This window comes from Coregonus clupeaformis, chromosome 14, assembly GCF_020615455.1.
Source record: "Coregonus clupeaformis isolate EN_2021a chromosome 14, ASM2061545v1, whole genome shotgun sequence".
In the NCBI taxonomy this organism is placed as follows: domain Eukaryota; kingdom Metazoa; phylum Chordata; class Actinopteri; order Salmoniformes; family Salmonidae; genus Coregonus; species Coregonus clupeaformis.
The window spans coordinates 9,052,684-9,070,832 of NC_059205.1; the positions used below are offsets into that span (position 1 = coordinate 9,052,684).

Sequence of the window (18,149 nt, forward strand, 5' to 3'; positions counted from 1 at the left end):
AGAATAATGGCTGGAACACCATTTGATACCGTTCCAATTTTTCCACTCCAGCCATTAGCACGAGCCTGTCCACCCCAATTAAGGTGCCACCAATCTCCTTTGATATGTTATAGCAAGTTTGATGTGAACATAAAGCCCTTTTTAACCTTTTGAAGTCTGTCAATTTTCATAATTTAGTAAATGCACTTATCCTGAGCAAATCGACAGATATTTCACCTAGTCGGTTCAAGGATTCGAACCAGTGACCTTTCGGTTATTGGCCTAATGCTCTTAACCGCTAGGGTACCTGCCTCCCTTTGTCCCTTTGTTGTATGTAACATTGTTATAAATAAAGATAAAACAGAGAGGACTCTGATGTGAAGTAGGGTCTGAGAAAGCAAATTAAAGTCAGTTATTATTTGAAGTTGTGTGAAAATACACAACTGAGCCTATCAGAAATTGGAATGACAGATCCCTTGGGCTATGTTTCTGTCTTCCTCAAATGGTCTGACCAACTTCTTTTGTTCGATTGCAATATATATATATTTTTCAAATATTAATGTGTTTAGAAATTCATGTGTTTCTGATGAGGTCAAACTCATGATGAGAGAGTGATCGTAGTCATTGTCACTGGCAGTTTATAGCAAGCCTGCAAAATGGGTTTATTCCCTGGTTCATGTTCATTAGGGCAGACATTCTAAAAGGTTTTAAAATCTTGTACAACGGAAAATGAAAATGGATTATTGGACAAGAGCAGGAAGTCCCTCCCTGTTTCAATCTGTTTTCGGTTTGGTTCTTAATGATCATGACCCTGGAATCTAGTGATTTATGCATTACCAATGGCTTTTTTACCATTGTTGTATCATGTTGTTGAAGGTCAAAACAAGGCCATTTAATAGTCTGAAGACTGAAGCTGCTAGTCGCACATTAAAAGTATTCCAGTGTAGGAGGTTTATGATAAACACTAATGTAAGAATGTCAGTTATACAAATACTAACTTACTAATGTTCCCATAGAAACTCACTAGCTACTTTTCCAATGTAATAGATTCCACTGAATGTATCTTTGTCATACTTGTGTAACCTTTTAGAGATTTAAAATGCAATGCTTTATAATTCTTCAAATATTGGATAATAAAATGGGATAATACTAAAATGCTTTACCTTTTAGCAGTCAATTCAATGGGAGAATGATGGCTGAAACTACAATAGCGTAAGTGGAAAGTATTAACTGCGGTTTATTGAATTGTTATTTTCTGTCTTCTGCCATTTCAGATCAACCCCTATTTAGACAAAACAAATTCAGACCATGTAACTGTGATTTCTAAAGATACCTTTTTACTTTAATATGTGTCGATTTCATCTTATGCAATATAAAGTCTGGCACAAAGTATGTCAGTCTGTTAAGGACCCACCAGTACCCTAATTGGTCCCAACCCCATGAGTTGAGATAGCAGCCCATCTTTGAGGACATCGGTGTGAAAGTAGTTAACAGAACATGCAACATTTGAAAATGCTCTGGACTAATAACTCATTCATTCTGAGGTAATAATACTTTGGAGCCAGTTGCAGTAGTAGAGAATACAGTGGGGCACATTGACAGGTGGAGATAGAATGGCCACAGTCCATATTGATGGAGAAAGTTGAATTGAATAAATGTTAAATGTAGGCCTTACTGTCGCATGACTAATACTCAATTTCACTTTCAACAGAAATGTGATTTCAGTTTGTTGCATTCCATTTACATTAGCCATAGTGTCAATGCAAACCTTAATAAAGTGTTTCATGTACATTTCTTTACCGGGTGTATTTACTTTACAAAATGTACCTTTTACAGAGAAGGCAAACAACTTGCTCTAAAATCTCTTCAGTAGAGTATCTCAAACTTTTTTTAGGCATAATGGCCATGAATGAACCATGAGAAACATTTATGCATTTATATATAGAGAACAGAGATTATAAATTAAATAAAAAGTTAAATGTAATGCAATTTGTGTTCAGAATAGACCTATCCATAGACACCGAACACAAATACAACTGGAAATTCGCATCAGGCATTCTGTGAGACCACATTGCACTCTGTTGATAGGTGACTGGGGGCCTTGCAATCAAGCTAGCTAGTTACATGAAGACAAGTGAAGATGGCGGACGTGTTGAGTGTTCTTCGCCAATACAATATCCAGAAAAAAGAAATCGTCGCCAAAGGAGACGAAGTTATCTTTGGAGAGTTCTCTTGGCCAAAAAATGTCAAGACTAATTATGTCATTTGGGGGTATGTTAATTTAGCTTAAACTGGTAAATTACTCGCTTCAACCGGCCTGTTGTAGCTAGGCTAGCTAGTAATAGCTAATTGCGAGTTAGCTACGGTAGCGAGATAACGTTGTTGTTGCCAAAACTTTTCTTGCCGTGTTTAAAAGGTGCTAGTTACTATTTTCACCGAAAGATAGCAAATGCAGTTATCGTTTATTGTTCTTTTGGGTTTTTAACTAGCACGCTAGTTAACTATCTAATTGCTTTGTGTAAATGCCACTACCAATGGCAACGTTGTCGCAAGCCAGCTGTCTTGCTTGCAAACCCGCGGTAGTTAAGTTACGGTATTGCAGCTAGCTATTACTGATTTACTGCACGTGACCATACCTGTCACCATGTTTGACATTTCTAGCTTGGCAGCTAGACATTTACCTTGATGTTCTGTGTCAGGCAGCTAGCCTGCTAACGTCAGCTAGCTAAGTAGTTCCTGGTTTTTGCAGAACCAGCAGTCGTTCAGGCCATATGAAATGAAATAGTTGGACAAACTCATCTTAACCCAACAAGTTGGACCAGTTGGAAGTGTCATGGAAAAGCTGTGACATAGTCGTCCTGGTCACTATTTCTGTGTAAGGTCATTAAGAAAATACAGGATTTTGACTATTTCTCTAAGCCTGCACTATTAATGCATGCATTGTGACTAAATTCCAGATTAGTTCCACAAGAGGGGACCTGGATTTCGCTGAAACAACTGTAGACAGTGGGCAAAACTACTGGTCAATGCTGACTAGGGTTGCAAAATTCGGATAACTAACTTTCCCAAAATTCCCTGGTTTTCCAGAAATCCTGGTCTGAGGATTCCGTATTTCATGTTGATTCTGGGAATCTTCTAACAAGGATTTCTGGAAAACCTAGGAATTTGGGGAAAGTTAATGGAATTTTGCAACCCTAAAGCTGAATGTAATTTTTATTTTCGATTTTCAGAACTGGGAAGGAGGGTCAGCCCAAGGAGTACTATACTCTGGACTCCATTTTGTTCCTGCTCAACAATGTGCATCTCCCTCATCCATCCTACGTGCGAAGGGCTGCAGTAAGTAAACTTAATGCCCTCACTACAAGCGAGAGTTGTATAGAGTTAATTAAATACTGTTGCCATGGATGTTCTGTCTTCGAACTCAGTGTTGCCAGTGGTCTATTGGTTGTCATTGCATGAGGCTTTGTAGTGACCTTTGTAAATTGTGTAATATTTCATTGTGATTTACATGGTTTTATGATCACCCCCTAGACAGAGAACATTCCGGTTGTCAGAAGACCTGATCGAAAGGGCTTACTGTCCTATCTCAATGGGGAAAGTTGTAAGTATAAATTGAAAACAAATAAAAATCAGATTTAACACAGTGAAATGAATGTGCATGTTAATTCCACTGAGATCATTGTACTAAAGCAATTTCCACTCTGATTTGTCTTCACAGCTACTTCGACAAGTATCGACAGAAGTGCCCCCATAGAGATTGGTTTGCAAAGGACAACGCAAGGTAGTTTTAGCATTTTGAATATGACAACTCTTCCATTGATTGGATGATTTAATCCATGCATATTAGAAAATATGTTCCCTTGAAACTGATATATCAACAGTCCATGCTTTAAGGCCTAATATGCTATTTTGTTCTCCATTGGCCTGTTGCACATGTGTAATCAGCTTGGTGAGACACTAAAATAGAGAAGTAAAAAGCAAGTCATTTTAGATATTGTGAAGATAAGAATTGAAAAGGTATTGCATCATTTTGCAGTTATTATATTATAATTATACCTTTATTGCATCCTCAGTCAAACGAGCAGCAGATGAGGTGTCATCTGAAGCCAAAAAACCAAGGATTGAGGTATGTAATATCTTTGACCTGCACCATTCGGATTCCTCAGCTCAATAATTATTTATAGAACAGACTCCTCATCTCAAAAGGAATCCTCTATAAAAATCCTGTTTCATCCTGAATTCATACATTTTGAGAAAATGATCCCTGCAGAGAAATTGAATACATGATGGTCTTTCATCAAACAGAGCATTTTACCACATTCTGTCGTTCTCTAGGATGAGGAACGAGTGCGACTGGACAAGGAGCGTCTGGCTGCTAGACTGGAAGGCCACAAAGAGGGCATAGTGCAAACTGACCAGATCAGGTATGAGGCGCCTACACCCTTCCATAATCCAGTCACCTTTATTTTGAAAAGGAGAGAGTTTTTTTTTTTTTACTGTTCAACAACATAGTGCAGCTGGCAGCATCAAGCTGAATTGCGAGTATAGGTTTGTTAAAAATACCAAAGCGCAATAAACCCAAAATATACATTACCAGTCAAAAGTTTGGACATACCTACTCATTCAAGGGTTTTTCTTTATTTGTACTATTTTCTACATTGTAGAATAATAGTGAAGACATCAAAACTATGGAATCATGTAGTAAACAAAAAAAGTGTTAAAAAAATACGAATATATTTTGGATTTTAGATTCTTCAAAGTAGCCACCCTTTGCCTTGATGACAGCTTTGCACACTCTTGGCATTCTCTCAACCAGCTTCATCTGGAATGCTTTTCCAACAGTCATGAAGGAGTTCACACATATGCTGAGCACTTGTTGGCTGCTTTTCCTTCACTCTTCGGTCCAACTCATCCCAAACCATCTCAATTGGGTGGAGGTCGGGGGATTGTGGAGGCCAGTCATCTGATGCAGCACTCCATCACTCTCCTTCTTGGTCAAATAGCCCTTACACAGCCTGGAGGTGTGTTGGGTCATTGTCCTGTTGAAAAACAAATGATAGTCCCACTAAGCCCAAACCAGATGGGATGGCATATCGCTGCAGAATGCTGTGGTAGCCATGCTGGTTAAGTGTGCCTTGAATTCTAAATAAATCACTGACAGTGGCACCAACAAAGCAACCCCACACCACCACCTCCATGCTTCACGGTGGGAACCACACATGCAGAGATCATCCGTTCATCTTCTCTGCGTCTCACAAAGACACGGCGGTTGGAACCAAGCATCTCAAATTTGGACTCATCAGACCAAAGGACAGATTTCCACCGGTCTAATGTCCATTGCTCGTGTTTCTTGGCCCAAGCAATTCTCTTCTTCTTATTGGTGGCCTTTGGTAGTGGTTTCTTTGCAGCAATTCGACCTCTGAACAGTTGATGTTGAGATGTGTCTGTTACTTGAACTCAGTGAAGCATTTATTTGGGCTGCAATCTGAGGTGCAGTTAACTCTAATTAACTTATCCTCTGCAGCAGAGAGAACTCTGGGTCTTCTTTTCCTGTGGCGATCCTCATGAGAGCTAGTTTCATCATAGCGCTTGATGGTTTTTGCGACTGCACTTGAAGAAACTTGACATTTTCTGGATTTACTGACTTTCATGTCTTAAAGTAATGATGGACTGTCGTTTCTCTTTGCTTATTTGAGCTGTTCTTGCCATAATATGGACTTGGTCTTTTACCAGATAGGGCTATCTTCTGTATACCACCCCTACCTTGTCACAACACAACTGATTGGCTCAAACGCATTAAGAAGGAAAGAAATTCCACAAATGTAACTTTTAACAAGGCACACCTGTTAATTGAAATGCATTCAAATCAAATTGTATTGGTCACATATACATGTTTAGCAGATGTTATTGCGGGTGTAGCGAAATGCTTGTGCTTCTAGCTCCAACAGTGCAGTAATATCTAACAATTTCACAACATATACCCAATACACACATCTAAATAAGGAATGAATTAAGACTATATACATATATGGATGAGCGATGTCCGAGCGGCATGGACTAAGATACAGTAGAATAGTATAGAGTACAGTATATACATATGAGATGAGTAATGCAAGATATGTAAACATTATTAACGTGGCTAGTGTTCCATTTCTTAAAGTGGCCAGTGATTTCAATAGGCAGCAGCAGCCTCTAATGTGCTAGTGATGGCTGTTTAATAGTCTGATGGCCTTGAGATTGAAAAACAGCTTCTGTCTCTCTGTCCCAGCTTTGATGCACCTGTACTGACCCTGCCTTCTGTATGATAGTGGGGTGAACAGGCAGTGGCTCGGGTGATTGTCCTTGATTATCTTTTTGGCCTTCCTGTGACATTGGGTGCTGTAGGTGTCCTGGAGGGTGGGTAGTTTGCCCCTGGTAATGCGTTGTGCAGACCGCACCACCCTCTGGAGAGCCTTGCGGTTGCGGGCGGCGCAGTTGCCGTACCAGGCGATGATACAGCCCGACAGGATGCTGTCAATTGTGCATCTGTAAAAGTTTTAGGTGCCAAGCCAAATTTCTTTAGCCTCCTAAGGTTGAAGTTGTTCTGTTGCACCTTCTTCACCACACTGTCTGTGTGGGTGGCCCATTTCAGTTTGTCAGTGATGTGTACGCCAAGGAACTTGAAGCTTTCCACCTCGGTCCCGTCGATGTGGATAGCAGGGTGCACCCTCTGTTGTTTCCTGAAGTCCATGATCATCTCCTTTGTTTAGGTGACTACCTCATGAAGCTGGTTGAGCGAATGCCAATAGTGTGCAAAGCTGTCATCAAGGCAAAGGGTGGCTAATTTGAAGAATCTCAAATAAAACATATTTTGATTTGTTTAACACTTTTTTGTTTACTACATGATTCCATATGTGTTATTTCATAGTTGTGATGTCTTCACTATTATTCTACAATGTAGAAAATAGTAAAAAATTAAGAAAAACCCTTGAATGAGTAGGTGTCCAAACTTGTGACTGGTAGTGTATGTCCTAATCAATGGATGAAAGTAACTAGTAATTTATAATCTGCTGTTGGCTTGAGGAGAGCTCTTATCACTGTCTAATGACCAGCGTTAGGATGGGTATGAAGGCACTGTTATTGAACGACCATAGTTACAAAAAGTGGGCAATTATCATGAAGCCATTCACCGTTGCTACACCGGTTTTAAGATGCTAAGGTATCCCAATGAGTGCAGGCAGACGTAAACACAAACCAGGAACCTTGCTTTATTCACTAAACACTGCACTATTTAAATGTTCTGCTCAATCAACCCCGAACATTCATTTCTACTCGAGGCAACTTAGCATTTTATTAGATGTTTTTTTATTAGATTTGTTTTCCTCTAAATGATGATCTCAGGGAGAGTTAGGATATGCTAAAAACACATTTCCAATTCACACACGTGTATAATACACACTTCTACATGTGAAATAGGACAAATATAAACACCCACCTAATTATTGTGTTCTATCAGTTTACCTGGTGAAATAAGGGTTAACAAAAATCATCTCTGACCCCAGGTCACTGTCCGAGGCCATGTCCGTGGAGAAGATCGCCGCCATCAAAGCCAAGATCATGGCCAAGAAGCGCTCCACCATCAAGACAGACCTGGATGAGGACATCACCCTGAAGCAGAGGAGCTTTGTTGATGCCGAGGTGGACGTGACCAGGGACATAGTCAGCAGGGAGCGGGTGTGGAGGACCAGGACCACCATCCTACAGAGCACTGGAAAGGTCAGAGGTCAATCCCTAGACTGGCTATGACGGGGGGGGCTTTAACTCCCTATGGTTGATTTCCGTGCCCCTGTTGATGCGTCTTAGTCAACCTCATCCGCCTAAGTTGCACTTCCGCATCTGCGGTGAAAGGTTACAGAGCTAGAGCAGTGTTTGTCAGACCATGAGACACCCTGAAAATAGGTATTTTCACAAAATCGTATGTAGCGTTCGAATGTTTTGGCCTACAAACTATTATGACCCCCTCTATGAGAGGCTCATGAACACGATGGTGTTCTCCGTTTTGCTCTATGACCTCCACAAGTGTCAGGAGACTCGTCTGAAGTTGGTACAACCGATCTGCCAACTTCTGTCTGTAGTTTCAGACCCGTTTGGGCTACACACTAATATGACCCCTCTGTGCAAAGGTGAGTGTCTCACAAACATGTACATGTTTTGCTCTAGGACACCCACAGGCCTCACAAGACTCGTCTGAAGGTCCCCCTGTACCAGTTGAAAAAATTTATGGAAGTATTTAAAGACTGTTTAATGGCAAAAATATGGGGTTAAATACATGTTTAAAAAAACAATTATAGTAGACACACTTCAGAACAAACTTCCTTTTGATATTTTTTGGGGGACTATCTGTTGTTCCATGTAGTTGAATCTGTTAGGCAATGTATTTGTATGGGCTAATAGCAGTAAGGCAAAAATACTTTTTCATCAAATCATTTTTTAATATATTTGTTTTATACTTCAAGGGGTCTTAAAATTCAAAATCAAATAGCTAAATTATCCTTGGTATGAACTTCTTAAAACAATTTCCATATAGCTTAGTAGAACCCCCCCGGCTTAGACTCTGATGGGTTAAGGTAATGAGATGGACATCTGGACATTATTAGGAGGAACCCGGCCACATGGGAAGAACACACGTATTCACTCCATGTAGACGTTACCTGTGGTTACCGACTCTAGGGTGGAGGCAATGGTCCATATCCATAGCTTATTTGTATTTATTATGGTTGCCAAGGCAGCAGCTACTCTTCCTGAGGTCCAGCAAAATTAAGGCAGTTATACATTTTAAAAACATTACAATACATTCATAACAGATGTCACAACGTATTAAGTGTGTGCCCTCAGGCCTCTACTCTACTACCACGTATCTATAACACAAAATCCATGTGTACGTGTGTGTATAGTGCAATGTTATCGTGATCAACAATCTTTGGCTCATCTGTTTTCACACTTCATTGTTCTTTAACGCCTGCAGGTGGCAGCATCACGTCAAGGGAAATGTATTGGTTTGGTAGGGTACATCTGCTGTTCTCTTATTAAACAGAACAGTAGATGTCTCACCTACCTTTTACACTGTGCTGATAAATCTTTTGCTCTTGCAGAACTTCTCCAAAAACATCTTTGCCATCCTGCAATCGGTGAAGGCCAGGGAGGAGGGACGGGCCCCTGAGCAGAGACCAGCACAGAACACCACTCAGGTGGTAAGGAACAGCCCATGTTTGATTTTGGATGCACACTGATGGGGATGTACCATCATAGTTTGATTTTGGATGCACACTGATGGGGATGTACCATCATAGTTTGGTTTTGGATGCACACTGATGTGGATGTACCATCATAGTTTGATTTTGGATGCACACTGATGGGGATGTACCATCATAGTTTGATTTTGGATACACACTTTTGCATCCTAGGAATCCAGCCATGTGATAAATGTTTGCCATTGTGATGTAAAAATGCGTAATTGAGAATGACATCCTTAACCAGTAAAGGCTCTTGCTGACGAATTCCATAAAATCAATGAATACCTCCCTGTTCTAATTTCTCAAAGAAATGGAGCTTGCAATTAACTTGGAGCTTCTCCAGAAAAAGGTCAATGAGTATTTAACCCTTGGAAGCATGGTTGAGTGTATTATTACCACTGAACTTTCCAATATTATAGTCTCTGTGGATCATTAATTGGAAATGACCTGTGTTTTAAGTGTAACCTCTTGTCTCCCCTCAAGGATCCATCCATAAGGAACAAACAGCCTGTCCCAGCTGCCTATAACCGATACGATCAGGAGAGATTCAAAGGAAAAGAGGGTGAGTGGTGGAGCTGGGACGATAAAATTATCACTTGTAGAGAAATGTGAAGTTTGAAATCAAATAAGTTTGCTACTATGGGTGATTGTTAGTGGGACAATTGATGGCTACAATCATAAAACAAGCAGTAGTTTAAAGAAAACTACTGCACATGAATGTTATAAACTTGTCGTTCTATTTATTGTTATTGCATCAATGCAGGCCATTTATCACAATATGGATTTCTGTCCAGCTTCCCAGTGTGCTTTATGGGTATTGTGTGTAGATTGATGAGGAATTTTTATTTATTTAATAAATTTTAGAACAAGGCTGTAACGTAACAAAATGTGGTTAAAGTCAAGGGGCACTGTATGTTCATAGACGGTGCTCATAGATGGTGCTTTACTTTGTAAAGTAAATATATATATTGTAGCGTGTTATCCATTTCATTTCCTTACACAGTAATGAACAAATGAAGATGCCAATCATTTTTTTACCATTTTAATATAAAAAGTAAGATGCATTACTGATTGACTAATTGTGTCCTTAGAAACGGAGGGTTTCAAGATTGACACCATGGGAACATACCACGGCATGACCCTGAAGTCTGTGACGGTAAGACCATCCTTTCGTCTTCTGCTACCCTAGTCCGCTTATAGTTTAACATACAGTACCAGTCAAAAGTTTGGACACCTACTCATTCAAGGGTTTTTCTTTATTTTTACTATTTTATACATTGTAGAATAATAGTGAAGACATCAAAACTATGAAATAACACATATGGAATCATGTAGTAACCAAAAAAGTGTTAAACAAATCAAAATATTTGTTATATTTGAGATTCTTCAAATAGCCACCCTTTGCCTTGATGACAGCTTTGGACACTCTTGGCATTCTCTCAACCAGCTTCACCTGGAATGCTTTTCCAACAGTCTTGAAGGAGTTCCCATATATGCTGAGCACTTGTTGGCTGCTTTTCCTTCACTCTGCGGTCCGACTCAACCCAATTGAGTTAGTTTGGGATAAGGTCGGGGGATTATGGAGGCCAGGTCATCTGATGCAGCACTCCATCACTCTCCTTCTTGGTAAAATAGCCCTTACACATCCTGGAGGTGTGTTGGGTCATTGCCCTGTTGAAAAACAAATGATAGTCCCACTAAGCCCAAACCAGATGAGATGGTGTATCGCTGAAGAATGCTGTGGTAGCCATGCTGGTTAAGTGTGCCTTGAATTCTAAGTAAATCACAGACAGTGTCACCAGCAAAGCACCCCCACACCATAACACCTCCTCCTCCATGCTTTACGATGGGAAATACGCATGTGGAGATCATCCGTTCACCCACACCGCTTCTCACAAAGACACGGCGGTTGTAACCAAAATATCTCCAATTTGGACTCCATACCAAAGGACACATTTCTAATGTCCATTGCTCGTGTTTCTTGGCCCAAGCAAGTCTCTTCTTATTATTGGTGTCCTTTAATAGTGGTTTCTTTACAGCAATTTGACCTTGAAGGCCTGATTCACGCAGTCTCCGCTGAACAGTTGATGTTGAGATGTCTGTTACTTGAACTCTGTGAAGCATTTATTTGGGCTGCAATTTCTGAGGCTGGTAACTCTAATGAACTTATCCTCTGCAGCAGAGGTAACTCTGGGTCTTCCATTCCTGTGGCGGTCCTCATGAGAGCCAGTTTCATCATAGCGCTTGATGGTTTTTTGTGACTGCACTTGAAGAAACTTTAACAGTTCTTGACATTTTCCGTATTGACTGACCTTCATGTCTTAAAGTAAGTTTCTCTTTGCTTATTTGAGCTGTACTTGCCATAATGTGGGCTATCCTCTGTATACCCCCCTACCTTGTCACAACACAACTAATTGGCTCAAATGCATTAAGAAGGAAAGAAATTCCACAAATTAACCTTTAAGAAGGCACACCTGTTAATTGAAATGCATTCCAGGTGACTACCTCATGAAGCTGGTTGAGATAATGCCAAGAGTGTGCAAAGCTGTCATTGTGGCTATTTGAAGAATCTCAAATATCAAATATATTTTGATTTTAACACTTGTTTTGGTTACTATATGATTCCATATGTGTTATTTCATAGTTTTTATGTCTTCACTATTATTCTACAATGTAAAAATAAAGAAAAATCCTTGAATGAGTAGGTGTCCAAACTTTTGACTGGTAGTATATATTCGGTATGTTTACTCCATGCAGGAATCAAACAACCCCAGCATTGCATGTACCATGCTATAAATGAGACATGGCGCTAGAACCACAATAAAGTGGAAGTAAACGGATATTAATAATATCTACTTTAAATGTTAACAAAATCTGTTTTAAATGATGACATACTGTGGAAAATAGCAGGTGCAAACACGCAAGTCCATTTCTTACTCATGTTGCACTGATTGGCTTCAGTGACTAGCCTATCACCCAAAGATTGAGGCATATTGTTGCTCTGTGCCCTGCCCAGCCCATTTGTTTAAAATGTTTTTTTTTAATTTAACCTTTATTTAACTAGGCAAGTCAGTTAAGAACTAATTCTTATTTACAATGACGGCCTACCCCGGCCAAACACGGACGACGCTTGGCCAATTGTGCGCCACGCTATGGGACTGCCAATCACGGGCCGGATTGTGATACCAGGGTCTGTAGTGACGCCTCTAGCACTGAGATGCAGTGCCTTAGACTGCTGCGCCACTCGGGAGTGTACTGTTGGCTCACTCCACCTCTGTGGTGGCAGGTCTTTGGGGCCTGTGATCTATGTACCCAGAGGCTGCCCATGAGATTGGGTTCCAGGTGCTGCTTGCAGGGAACCACAGAGGACAGGGGAACCACAGAGGACAGGGGAACCACAGAGGACAGGGGAACCACAGAGGACAGGGGAACATGTCACGGCTCAGTGACATCTCAACAAATGGGCAAACCTAGGTCAAGCAGCTTTGTCTTCCTCATCCACACACACAGTGCAGTGGTCTCATTTCAGTGTGTATCTACCAGCTTTATCATTCTGAAATTCTACCTAGCCGTTGCTGTGGTTTCAGTTAATCTCAAGGCTTCATTTTCATACATTTCACAGAACATTGCTTCTGAAGAAAGTTCATTCACAAAGCAGAATAGAATTACTCTGAATTGTGTGAAAATGGATGAAGGGTTATGCATAGGATAACTCACAATGTAGACATCTCCTTTCTGACTCATTTACTAGGCTGAACTATTTATTTTTAGTGCGTTTCATTCTATTACAACGTTGTGTTTTCAGCTATTTGTTACATAGCTACAACTACATTGTGTCTACCGTAACGTTAAACAGCTGTGTAACAACCGAACTGTAGCATGTAAGTGTTCTGTTTCTTCACTATGGTAACATGGCACGCTAGAAACACCTTTCGCAGATGTTGGCTACACCCTTGACGTGTCAAGGCACTTTCACACAAATGTTGGCTACACCCTTGAAGTGGCTTTGCACTTTTACCACAGTACTATCAACGACCCCGGGACCACCCATACACAAAAAAAAATGTATGCACGCATGACTGTAAGTCGCTTTGGATAAAAGCGTCTGCTAAATGGCATAATATTATTATTATAAGAACGATTCAATTTCCAGCCAGACGTACTCTCTCTCTGCATAGCTGATTGTCATTGATGGGGGTGGGGTGCCCTCAGGCTGAGCATTGTCCAAGGAGTTTTCATTATTTTTCTCTCTGCAATTGGCTGAAAAATGTATAACCTGATTTTAAATGACTGTTACCACTCTTGGTTTTTGGTGTACCACAAGGGTCTAAAATTTCATTTTTGGTCCACCAGCCACTGGCAGGTAGCCCCTACAAGCCAATCTGATGTTTTACCAGCCAACATTTCTTGGGCCATAATTACATACAAATAAAATAAAAAATACACATGACCATGCTTTGTAATGTTTCTAAAACAAAAAGCTGCCCCTTTAAGTGCAGGAGGTTACTGTGGTAATGGAGCCACTCAAATCCTGTGTGCATGAGATTTGGGATCTGAGCAACAGCTCTTTGCTCTCAGTTGAAGCAGCAGACTCAAACTAATGTTGAAAAACAACCAAGCTTGTGAACAAAACAATGTACAGTGGGGAGAACAAGTATTTAATACACTGCTGATTTTGCAGGTTTTCCTACTTACAAAGCATGTAGAGGTCTGTAATTTTCATCATAGGTACACTTCAACTGTGAGAGACGGAATCTAAAACAAAAATCCAGAAAATCACATTGTATGATTTTTAAGTAATTAATTTGCATTTTATTGCATGCCATAAGTATTTGATACATCAGAAAAGCAGAACTTAATATTTGGTACAGAAACCTTTGTTTGCAATTACAGAGATCATACGTTTCCTGTAGGTCTTGACCAGGTTTGCACACACTGCAGCAGGGATTTTGGCCCACTCCTCCATACAGACCTTCTCCAGATCCTTCAGGTTTCGGGGCTGTCGCTGGGCAATACGGACTTTCAGCTCCCTCCAAAGATGTTCTATTGAGTTCAGGTCTGGAGACTGGCTAGGCCATTCCAGGACCTTGAGATGCTTCTTACGGAGCCACTCCTTAGTTGCCCTGGCTGTGTGTTTCGGGTCGTTGTCATGCTGGAAGACCCAGCCACGACCCATCTTCAATGCTCTTACTGAGGGAAGGAGGTTGTTGGCCAAGATCTCGCGATACATGGCCCCATCCATCCTCCCCTCAATCCGTTGCAGTCGTCCTGTCCCCTTTGCAGAAAAGCATCCCCAAAGAACGATGTTTCCAGCTCCATGCTTCACGGTTGGGATGGTGTTCTTGGGGTTGTACTCATCCTTCTTCTTCCTCCAAACACGGCGAGTGGAGTTTAGACCAAAAAGCTCTATTTTTGTCTCATCAGACCACATGACCTTCTCCCATTCCTCCTCTGGTTCATCCAGATGGTCATTGGCAAACTTCAGACGGGCCTGGACATGCGCTGGCTTGAGCAGGGGGACCTTGCGTGCGCTGCAGGATTTTAATCCATGACGGCGTAGTGTGTTACTAATGGTTTTCTTTGAGACTGTGGTCCCAGCTCTCTTCAGGTCATTGACCAGGTGTAGTTCTGGGCTGATTCCTCACCTTCCTCATGATCATTGATGCCCCACGAGGTGAGATCTTGCATGGAGCCCCAGACCGAGGGTGATTGACCGTCATCTTGAACTTCTTCCATTTTCTAATAATTGAGCCAACAGTTGTTGCCTTCTCACCAAGCTGCTTGCCTATTGTCCTGTAGCCCATCCCAGCCTTGTGCTGGTCTACAATTTTATCCCTGATGTCCTTACATAGCTCTGGTCTTGGCCATTGTGGAGAGGTTGGAGTCTGTTTGAGTGTGTGGACAGGTGTCTTTTATACAGGTAACGAGTTCAAACAGGTGCAGTTAATACAGTTAATGAGTGGAGAACAGGAGGGCTTCTTAAAGAAAAACTAACAGGTCTGTGAGAGCCGGAATTCTTACTGGTTGGTAGGTGATCAAATACTTATGTCATGCAATAAAATGCAAATGAATTACTTAAATCATACAATGTGATTTTCTGGATTTTGGTTGAAGTGTACCTATGATAGAAATTACAGACCTCTACATGCTTTGTAAGTAGGAAAACCTGCAAAATTGGCAGTGTATCAAATACTTGTTCTCCCCACTGTAAATAGCCAAGAAACACGAGGACAAAGTCTCACTTTGTAGACTTTTGAGTAAATGCCTGTTCGCAGCTCATCCAAAAATTGATCTATCAGTACTTCACTCAGTGAGCTCAGCTCCCCTGCCAGTCAGTGTTGCTGCGTGAGGTGGGATATAAGATTAGTGTTTATTTGTGCAATTAGTAGCTATGAAACAAAACAGCAGAAGTACTTTGAAAACAAATACTGCAGCAGTTTTCTAACTCGTACATGTGCTTGTACTTGACTTTTGACAATTTTTATTCACAAATGTAATGCTTGCACTGTAGAGCCCTGTGGCTGGTGAAATAGACATTCTTACCCGCCAATACCTAAATCTACTCTCATTTGGCAGGTGTTAATTTATGCCCTGTCTACCACTCACATCTGTTTCCTCTTTCAACTAAATTCTCTGCTCTTGCAGATTTCCTGCCCTTCATTCTTCCTGCAGCTCAACTGCTACTTGTGAGATGATTCAATGTTCCTTTTGTTTTTTGATACTTCACACTTTTTATTGGCACTAGAAGTGGTTTTACCACTGTTTTGAGAATGCTCAGGTATGCCCAACAATCTTTTGGGGGGAATAATTGAAGTACCCTTGAAGGCTCTTTGAAACACAACATTTAAAAAAAAAAGAAGGAAATTATTTAAACCCAAGTTGAACAAAATGGATACCGGACAGTGACAGTCCACCAATACAGTCTAAGATGTATCAGTATCCACTATTCACATATTTATTTTTATTTTATTTTACCTTTACTTAACTAGGCAAGTCAGTTAAGAACAAATTCTTATTTACAATGACGGCCTACACTGGCCAAACCCGGACGACGCTGGGCCAATTGTGCGCCGCCCTATGGGACTCCCAATCACGGCCGGTTGTGATACAGCCTGGAATCGGGGTGGGCCCTTCACACAAACGCAGCTACAGCGCATATTTGACATGTAGTGACCATAATGGCGCCGGAGGGGATGGCTGCCGTTTTATGGACTCTTAACCAACTGTGCTATGTTGTGTGTTTTTTCGCATTGTTTGTAACTTATTTTGTATGTAATGTTGCTGCTACCCTCTCTTATGACCGAAAAGAGCTTCTGGACATCAGAACAGTGATTACTCACCTTGAACTGGACAAATAATTTGTATTTAAAGGGTCTGACGAGAGGGATATGCTCCAGACACCCGACAGGGCCCTCATCCCCGTCATTCGCAGTAGAAAGAAAAGGAGATATCGCGGAAAGAGATCGGGGTGCCTTGTAAGGAGCCGCCGACAAGTGGCTAATCTGCCTTTGCCATCGATACTATTGGCCAACTTACAATTGCTTGATAATAAAGTGGACGAACTACAAGCACGTATATCCTACCAACGGGACATTAAAAACGGTATTATCTTATGTTTCACCGAGTCGTGGCTGAACGAAGACATGAATAACATACAGCTGGCGGGTTATACACTGTATCAGCAGGATAGAACAGCAGCCTCTGGTAAGACAAGGGGTGGCGGTCTATGTATATTTGTAAACAGCTGGTGCACAATATCTAAGGAAGTCTCAAGGTTTTGCTTGCCTGAGGTAGAGTATCTCATGATAAGCTGTAGACCACACTATCTACCAAGAGAGTTTTCATCTATTCTTCGTAGCTGTCTATTTACCACCACAAACCAATGCTGGCACTAAGACCGCACTCAACTGTATACGGCCATAAGCAAACAGGAAAACGCTCATCCAGAGGTGACGCTCCTAGTGGCCGGGGACTTTAATGCAGGGAAACTTAAATCCGTTTTACCTCATTTCTACCAGCATGTTAAATGTGCAACCAGAGGGGAAAAAAACGCAAGACCACCTTTACTCCACACACAGAGACACGTACAAAGCTCTCCCTCGTCCTTGTGATCACGCTCTCCGTAGCCGATGTAAGACCTTTAAATAAGTCAACATTCACAAGGCCACAGGAACAGATGGATTACCAGGACGTGTACTCCGAGCATGCGCTGACCAACTGGCAAGTGTCTTCACTGACATTTTCAACCTCTCCCTGTCTGAGTCTGTAATACCAACATGTTTCAAGCAGACCACCATAGTCCCTGTGCCCAAGAACACTAAGGTAACCTGCTTAAATGACTACCGACCCGTAGCACTCACGCCTGTAGCCATGAAGTGCTTTGAAAGGCTGATCATGGCTCACATCAACACCATTATCCCAGAAACCCTAGACCCACTCCAATTTGCATAACGCCCCAACAGATCCACAGATTATGCAATCTCTATTGCGCTCCACACTGCCCTTTCACACCGCCCTTTCACACCTGGACAAAAGAAACACCTACTTGAGAATGCTATTCATTGACTACAGCTCAGCGTTCAACACCATAGTGCCCTCAAAGCTCATCACTAAGCTAAGGACCCTGGGACTAAACACCTCCCTCTGCAACTGTATCCTGGACTTCCTGACGGGCCACCCCCAGGTGGTAAGGGTAGGTAACAACACATCCGCCACGCTGATCCTCAACACGGGGGCCTCTCAGGGGTGCGTGCTCAGTCCCCTTCTATAATCCCTGTTCACTCATGACTGCATGGCCAGGCACGACTCCAACGCCATCATTAAGTTTGCCGATGACACAACAGTGGTAGGCCTGATCACCGACGATGCGACAGCCTATAGGGAGGAGGTCAGAGACCT

At 41.5% G+C, this 18,149-nt stretch overlaps 1 protein-coding gene across 2 annotated transcripts in view; it reads left to right on the plus strand.

Annotated features, from left to right (window-relative positions):
* Window positions 1-2,091: 2,091 nt before the first annotated feature.
* LOC121580682 (parafibromin) overlaps window positions 2,092-18,149 on the plus strand; it is a 54,101-nt gene continuing 38,043 nt past the window's right edge. For both annotated transcript variants that reach the window (XM_041895667.2, XM_045224661.1), the window contains exons 1-10: window positions 2,092-2,250; window positions 3,210-3,315; window positions 3,511-3,580; window positions 3,698-3,760; window positions 4,053-4,105; window positions 4,315-4,403; window positions 7,521-7,734; window positions 9,111-9,209; window positions 9,735-9,813; window positions 10,343-10,407. In XM_041895667.2, coding sequence (XP_041751601.1) covers window positions 2,120-2,250; window positions 3,210-3,315; window positions 3,511-3,580; window positions 3,698-3,760; window positions 4,053-4,105; window positions 4,315-4,403; window positions 7,521-7,734; window positions 9,111-9,209; window positions 9,735-9,813; window positions 10,343-10,407 — 969 coding nt within the window. In that variant the 5' untranslated portion in view covers window positions 2,092-2,119. The remainder of the gene's footprint in view (window positions 2,251-3,209; window positions 3,316-3,510; window positions 3,581-3,697; window positions 3,761-4,052; window positions 4,106-4,314; window positions 4,404-7,520; window positions 7,735-9,110; window positions 9,210-9,734; window positions 9,814-10,342; window positions 10,408-18,149) is intronic.